The sequence below is a fragment of the Temnothorax longispinosus genome, unplaced genomic scaffold (assembly GCF_030848805.1).
Source record: "Temnothorax longispinosus isolate EJ_2023e unplaced genomic scaffold, Tlon_JGU_v1 HiC_scaffold_24, whole genome shotgun sequence".
NCBI lineage: Eukaryota > Metazoa > Arthropoda > Insecta > Hymenoptera > Formicidae > Temnothorax > Temnothorax longispinosus.
This window is the reverse complement of record NW_027270058.1, coordinates 141,197-149,295: the sequence shown is the minus strand read 5'-3', so window position 1 is coordinate 149,295 and position 8,099 is coordinate 141,197. Positions and strand designations below refer to the sequence as shown.

Genomic DNA, 8,099 nt, shown 5'->3' with positions numbered 1-8,099 from the left:
TACTAGGTGCGCAACTAAGTTTCCGGGTTTTTTTTATCAATAAAAAATGAAAAATTTCAAGAGAAATACAAAAAATGGCTTATTCAAAGTATCGTCCCTCGCTAACTATACATTTTCGCCATCTCTCTGGCAATACATGAATACCGCGACGATAAAACGACGCGTCTTTGGACCGAAACCATTTATCCAACCAATTTTGCACTTCTTCGAAATTGGTCAAGTGTAGCCCAGCCAAGCCATGCGCCATCGACCGGAACAAGTGATAATCGGAAGGCGCCAGGTCTGGCGAATACGGCGGGTGCGGTAGCAGATCCCATTTCAACGTTTTGATGGTGTCCTGGACGATGGAACTGCGATGGCACGGAGCGTTGTCGTGCTGCAATATCACTCGTTCGTGTCTCGTGTACCATTCTGGCCGTTTTTCGAGCAATGCATGGTTTAAATTGGTCAGTTGTTGTCGGTAGCGATGCGCATTGACAGTTTCGCCCGGTTTCAGCAGCTCATAGTACACGATTCCTTTCTGGTCCCACCAAACGCAGAGCATTGTCTTCTTTCCAAAACGATTTGGTCATGCCGTCGATGTTGATTTTTCACCAGGTGAAAGCCACGATTTTTTGCGTTTGGGATTCTCTAAATATATCCATTTCTCATCGCCAGTAACAATTCGATGAAGAAAACTCTTTCTTTCATGCCGCAAAAGCAAAATTTCGGAAGTGGCTCTTCGATTTTCCATCTGTCTCTCAGTCAACTCATGCGGCACCCATTTTCCTTCCTTTTGAATTTTTCCCATGGCATGTAAACGTTTGGAAATACCTTGGTGAGTCATGTTTAATGCCTCCGCAAGTTGATTTTGTGTTTGCGTATCATCTTCATCCAATAACGCTTGCAGATCGGCGTCCTCAATTGTTTTTGGTCTTCCGGAGCGCTCCTTGTCCTCAGTGTCGAAATCGCCACTTCTGAAGCGTTTAAACCAATCTTCACAGGTAGTTTTCGATGGTGCATGTTCGCCGTAGGCCTCCTCAAGCAAACGACGTGCTTCAGCTGCATTTTTTTTCAAGTTAAAACAGAAAAGCAAAGCTTCCCGCAAATGCTGTTTATTTGGCACAAAATTCGACATCTCCATTGTTAGAAAAAATATTTTTGCGTTGCGATATGTATTGGTATAACGACTGGTTATTGTTAACAGATGTCCAAGCTATAACTTCAGACAACTTCAAACATTTAAATTGAGTACATGTGTTATTGGTGCCATCTATGTGTGAAACCCGGAAACTTAGTTGCGCACCTAGTATATATATAAATGTTTTATTTCTTTTTCCTACATACTTTGTGGTATAATATAGATGTTTTAGCTGTTCAAGAGCTGTTTTTTTTAGTTGTTTAAAAGAAGTTTGATAGCGGTTCAATAGCGGTTATACAGATCGCAGTTATATTGATAGCTGTTTTAGTTGTTTGATAGCTGTTCAATAGCGGTTATACAGATCGCAGTTATACTGATAGCTGTTTTTAGTTGTTTGATAGCTGTTCAAGAGCTATTTGATAGCTGTTTTTTAGCTGTTTCATAGCGGTTCAATAGCTGTTTTAGTTGTTTGATAGCTGTTCAAGAGCTGTTTGATAGCTGTTTTTAGCTGTTTTTAGCTGTTTCATAGCGGTTCAATAGCTGTTTGATAGCTGTTTGATAGCTGTTTTTAGCTGTTTGATAGCTGTTCAATAGCTGTTTTTAGCTGTTTTTAGCTGTTTCATAGCGGTTCAAGAGCTGTTTGATAGCTGTTTTTAGCTGTTTTTAGCTGTTTCATGGCGGTTCAATAGCTGTTTGATAGCTGTTTCATAGCGGTTCAAGAGCTGTTTGATAGCTGTTTTTAGCTGTTTCATGGCGGTTCAATAGCTGTTTGATAGCTGTTTGATAGCTGTTTTTAGCTGTTTAATAGCTGTTCAATAGCAGTATTACAGATTAAACCATTGAAAGTTAATGGTGCGATATCGTTTTCGAGAATATGTCTCGCGGTGACTTCATTGCACACGTGCAAAACTGCACATCGCAGATTTTTCGGAAGGTGCAATTGTATGGATGCTGAGATCATGGTGAAATTAGATATGATAAACAAACGATGTGACAATAGTGAGATGTAGAAGGATGAATTTGATGGTACGCTCAGTAGTCGAGGACTAGAAGTAAGAGCAGTCGGTTGGCGTGCTTGATCGTGCGGCTTATACAGACAATTGGTTCGTCCTGGCCATCTTAATGCTACTGTATATCAAGGCCCACCGAATTTAACGTGATATGAGCGAGTATGCAGAACTTTGCAAACCAGTGTTCTATCCTGAAGGGAAACCGATCGTGAAAATCAACGATCCGTTCGTGAGGAATGGGGATCCGCAGACCGTCGATGTAACGAGATATCTGATCCGTCGGGAAATCGGAATCGCCGATCTCTGATCGCATCGGAAGTTTCTCAAATTATATGAATGTCGTGAAATACTAATGTGGCGGGATTTTGATGATCATGAAATGTTTAAAAGAGACATCGTATGAAGCGAAGAGAGAGGCCGCATATATGCGTTTGTAGATTTTTCCTGGAAAGCATCCGTCGCGAAATCGGAATCGCCAATCGCCAATCGAACTGGATGTTTCTCTATTACCAAATATATTGGGAAAGAATAGAGGACGGTCGAGAAGACGGTGGAGAATATAACGTCTAATTGATTTAGACGTGTTAGTGCAACACCGCGGTTTCATCATTAAAGTAAAAATGGATTTCGAAGAATTACAGTTTGAAGGACATGAAATGGAAGTTGAAGCAAACGTTGAAGAAATGGAAGTGAATGACGAGGAAGAAATGGAAGTTGATGATGAAGCATTATTGTCGGACGATTCGTGTTATGATAGTGAAATGTCTGATGAGGATATTTCGGACGAAATTTTCAGAGTGTTGAATCAAGCAGAAGTGAATATGTTACACCCTCTGACAAAGATGTGTTGCATATACTTTTATTTTACTCCAGGACATATGAAGTTTTGTGCGTCATGCATTGTCAGAATACACGGATTGTTCTCGATGTTATACGCTGTTCGCAGACATGCCACATGTCCGTATATCCTCATAGATGGTCTCTTTTGTTCATCTTGTGGAGACCCATTATATCTGATTTCACCGTGTAATCTGTGTCCTATGTGTGTTTTTGTGTAAATTTTAACTGTGTAAATAGCCTGCAGTATTTTAGTGTATACATATTATTGTGTAAATTAAGAGACAATGGCCTGAATTCTGAAGGTGATTGACTCAAGAGTTAGGGATTTCTGGTTCAAATCCTGCGGTGGTAAGCAAATTTTCTATGTATAATATAAATTTATTTAAACGCGATCGTGAGCGCGAACGGGGGGGGGGACGGGGGCGCGAGACACCGCGCGAACGAGAAGACGCGCGCGACCGGGGGACGGGGGAAACATCTACGAGGGAGAGATAACGCGAGCGTGCCGTGTGACGTCACGCGGACTCCGTGGCGCGGCGAAACGCGAACGCGGGTCCCCTCGCCCCGCGGCGCCCGAAAACGCGAACGCTCCGCGGCGCGGCGAAAACGCGGATCCCCCCTCGCCCCGCGGCGCGGCGGAAACGCGGTCGCCCCGCGGCGCCGGAAAACGCGGACCCCCTCACCCCGCGGCGCCGGAAAACGTGGACCTCCCTCGCCCCGCGGCGCCGGAAAACGCGGTCCCCCCTCCTCCTCCACCGCGGCGCCCAAAAAACGCGGTTCCCCTCCTCCCCCTCCCCCGCGACGCCGAAACACGCGGGTCCCCCCTCCCCCTCCCCCGCGGCGCCGAAACGCGCGGTTTCCCCCTCCCCCCGCACGCGGTTCCCCCTCCCCGCCCGCGCCCCCCCCGCCCGCGGTTCCCCCTCGCCCCTCACCCCCCCTCATTGCCCCATGGCTTAGAACCGGCCTAGCTTACCTACTGGCTGTGAACCCCGCTTAATACTAAAAGTGTGTTCTTGGAAAAGTTAATATAAAATGAAAAAATAAAACGTGTCCGTATGAAAATTCAAATAAAATAAGAATAAAATAGTCTTTATCGAAACAAGAACCACTTGTCTATAGTTGCTCAAACTCCATGACCTGCGACTCGGCCGAGTCAGGCTGCTGCCCCTTCTGCTCTTCCGCACGTCCGGGTGGTCCAGCGGGCTGTGAGCCCACCTCCAACAGTCTGCTCACTTCCTCGTCGGCTCGTTGGGTCAGTATTTCCGCTATTATTTGGCTGTCGGCCTCGCAAAGACCGCTGTCAAGCTCCCGGGTTACCTGGCTGCACTGCTCAGGTACGGGTGTAGCCGCTCTCGGCTCCTTCTGCTCCCTGACGGTGTTGTTCTTTGCCTGCGACATGTTCGAGGTCTCCAGGCTCGGTTCGCGACTGATCTGGGGAACGGACGTTTTAACGTACGGTTCCACGGACATCCACTTGTAATTAGCGCGAACTTAACCGGAAACGATAACCACGAGACTCTCACACGCGCGAGAGCAACCTCCCGAAACTACGGCACGGTTAAGCCAACGACGATTACGAAATTACACGCAACGAAATTACACGCAACGAAATCACACGCAACGAAATTACACGCAACGAAATTACACGCAACGAAATTACACGCACGCGGACTGTCGGCGACCGTACGTTCGCATCCCCGGGACGGGCACTCGCGACCACTTTTTCGTACGAGCCCTCCCGCGATATGGTACTCGGTATTATTCAAGTTACGGCGGATTTCATCGATTCTCGCGGCACAACGCGACTCCCGGGAGGGCCTTAGTATTACAACGATCTTACTTTAAGGAGGCTGAGCAGTGGCCTTACAATTAATCCCTCGTTCCGGCAGCTCGTCGTTCGGCTCGCAGGGCTGGATGGTACCTCGATGGCGGCCAGGGTGTGCAAACTCCTATGGTTTTATCGGCGACGGAAGTTGAGTTAGTTCAATCTTGTGTAGTGAAAGCGCAGGCGGCAGCACTATGTTTCCCCCACCATCATCCAGTCTATATTTCGCTTGATTTTTAACAACTTCCAACAACTGAACGACTTCATCGGATCGTAGATCGGACTTCAAAACGAGAACGATTGTGAACGATTGCTGCGATTGCTGACGATTGCATAGCATTGAGAAGTGTTGAGAAGTGAGTTATTGAAAGTGAGATAAAAGTGAGGCATTTAAGGAAGGTTAGCAAAAGAAATTTCTGATTACAGGCAGATACTAGACGAGAAGAAGAAAGGAAGAAGAAATTTGGAAACAGAGAAGATTCGCACACTTATAATACTTATTAAATATTTTTTAGTTTATTACATACTGTTACGCCCGTGCTGTCCTCGTGTCGCGCATATATGCGAGTCGCCCGTTATTTAATGTCGCGTCGCGAACCGTCCTTAGCGACGGATGCTGTTTACTAATATTGATTGCGAGATGCTCAATTAACTATTGATTTTCCTGTTATACCTGATGTTCAGATTTACTCTCGGACGCGTCTCGTTCGGACGTGTCGTCCCGAGCTCCTCTATTATATCGAGAGTCGTAATAAAGAGCTACTGATTTCTAAACGAGTCATCTTATTTGTGCGAGAGTGTCGTGACGCGCGCCGTGAGTGTGAAAGTGAGAAATTGTGTGGTGAACGCTCGTCGGCGTGTAACATTTTGGGGGCTCGTCCGGGATCAAACGCGACGAGCGAAATTTTCTGAAAGATGACGACCACGCACACCCCGCCGAGGACCCGTTCGCAGGCCGCGACATCGGCAGGAACGGAGGCGGGCGCGACCCATCCGCTGGATGCGGGGGTGACGCTAGCAGAGAGTCTTCAGACCGTCATTCAGGAGGTCCGGCTCCTGCGCGAGGAACAGGCGCAGAGGGAGAAGGAGTACGGCGAGACGTTCCGCCGGCAGGAGGAGGAGCTCCGTTTTCTCCGCGGGATTATCTCCAACACAGAGCTAAGTCATTCTAATAATAGAGCGTTTGGAGACTCGGGGACGCGAGTCGCGGGCGGCGCGGAAGCGCGAGACGCGCACGCGAGTGAGGGGGACGCGATCCCGAGCGGCGCGGGGACGCGAGACGCGTACGCGAGTGAAAGGGGCGCAATCTCGAGTGCCGCGGTAGCGCGAGTCGCGCGTGCGGGAGAAAGAGACACGATCTCGAGCGGCGTGGGAACGCGAATACACGCGAGTGATAGTGTCGCGGTCGCGAGTGCCGACCTGGGGTACAAATTGAAACCCGACACGTACGACGGAACAACCCCGTTACAAGAATATTTCTCGCAATTGAGTTTGATCGCGCGTGCGAACCATTGGGATGACGCGACGAAAACTGTTGTGTTAGCCTCGAGTCTGAGGGGAAAAGCGCGCTCCATTTTAGAGACCGTGCAAGATGTCGACTGTTTAGATTTTGCGGACCTGGAAGCGAAGCTCGAGCTACGTTTTGGGGAGGGTCATTTAACGCAGAATAGTTACTCCGCTCTCACCAATCGCAGACAGAGATTCGGGGAGGATCTAGCTACTCTCGGTTCCGATATTGAGCGTCTATCTCGTCTTGCGTACCCCGAGTGCCCCTATGAGATCCGTGATAAGATTGCTTGTTCGCAATTCGTTTCGGCTGTGTCCGATAATTTTGTTCGACGTACGTTGCAAATAGAGGGGATAACCTTATTAAGTCGGGCAGTCGAGCGAGCAAAAGCATTGAAAATTATTCAAGGAGAGGGTTTCGTCCGCGAGAAATTTAATCGAAATACTCCGAAAGAAGGACTGGAGGCGGACGCGAATCATGGGAAGGGAGAGGGCGATAAGGAGTGGAAAGAGAAGGGGGAGAAAGATCAAAAAGAAAATAGCCGTGGCAGCAAATTTAACGCCAGCCGCGGGGAATGCTGGACATGCGGGAAAACCGGACATTTCCGGTCCGAGTGCCCCGAGCAAAACGGGATTTAATCATTATAATGTGTATTTAATAAAAAGTTGTGGAGCAATGTGTAAAGTGTTGTAATTTTATTTTATTCAAGTGTTCTTGTATTCTTTGTTTCTGTGCGGTATGTTTATTTTCATAGTGGAACGGAGTTCGAGGAGTCAGCGGTTCACGTCAAAGCGTGGGATACCGTGGCAGAACATCGGCTGAAGACTTCTTCGGGGAGAGTTCTTTATTGAAAGAAGACTGCCTCTCCCTCGGTTTTCGACTGAGGTTTCCCGAGGGACTTGGGCGAATGCCGAGGCAGGGACCTGGGGAGCCTTGAGTGGCGCTGGGTCCTCAGGAAGTTTCCCCCCCCCTTGTCTGAAGATTTGGGACGGCGTCGCGGGAAGCCGACAGCGAGGGATACGCCGCGCCGGGGGAGCGGAGCAGAAGTCATCTTCGGACCGTGGAGGGGGAGCCTGGCCAGCTCGCCCCAAAAGAGGTTCGGGAGAAGACTGGCGTGCGGCTACCGGGGGCCAAGAGAAGCAGAGCCGGTAACTTGGAGCAGCAGCTCGAGGAGGGCAAGGACTGTTTCGGCGCCCTGGGGCGCACAAAAGAAGCTACCGCGAGTTGACTACCCTCCCGGATTGTCTGGGACGACAATCTTGAAAGAGGGGGGGTAGTGTTACGCCCGTGCTGTCCTCGTGTCGCGCATATATGCGAGTCGCCCGTTATTTAATGTCGCGTCGCGAACCGTCCTTAGCGACGGATGCTGTTTACTAATATTGATTGCGAGATGCTCAATTAACTATTGATTTTCCTGTTATACCTGATGTTCAGATTTACTCTCGGACGCGTCTCGTTCGGACGTGTCGTCCCGAGCTCCTCTATTATATCGAGAGTCGTAATAAAGAGCTACTGATTTCTAAACGAGTCATCTTATTTGTGCGAGAGTGTCGTGACGCGCGCCGTGAGTGTGAAAGTGAGAAATTGTGTGGTGAACGCTCGGCGGCGTGTAACAATACATTATCAATTAATTATTATTATTATTATAATTATTGCATGTAAATTTATTCTATTTCTTATTTATTACTTATATTAGAACATATAAGTAGAATGTTTCATTGATACATAATTCTAAGACATAGCAGATTTTATTCATTTCATATTTTATAAGAAAAATTTAGATTTACAGGAAAAATG

General features: G+C 47.9%; 1 protein-coding gene across 1 annotated transcript; it reads left to right on the top strand.

The window, feature by feature from the left end:
• The first annotated feature begins 5,315 nt into the window (after positions 1-5,315).
• Positions 5,316-7,826, top strand: LOC139823996 (uncharacterized). The gene is made up of 2 exons (XM_071796483.1): positions 5,316-6,066; positions 6,169-7,826. Exons 1-2 carry the CDS (start codon positions 5,711-5,713, stop codon positions 6,938-6,940), a joined length of 1,128 nt encoding a protein of 375 aa, XP_071652584.1. The 5' UTR covers positions 5,316-5,710; the 3' UTR covers positions 6,941-7,826.
• The last annotated feature ends 273 nt before the right edge of the window (positions 7,827-8,099 follow it).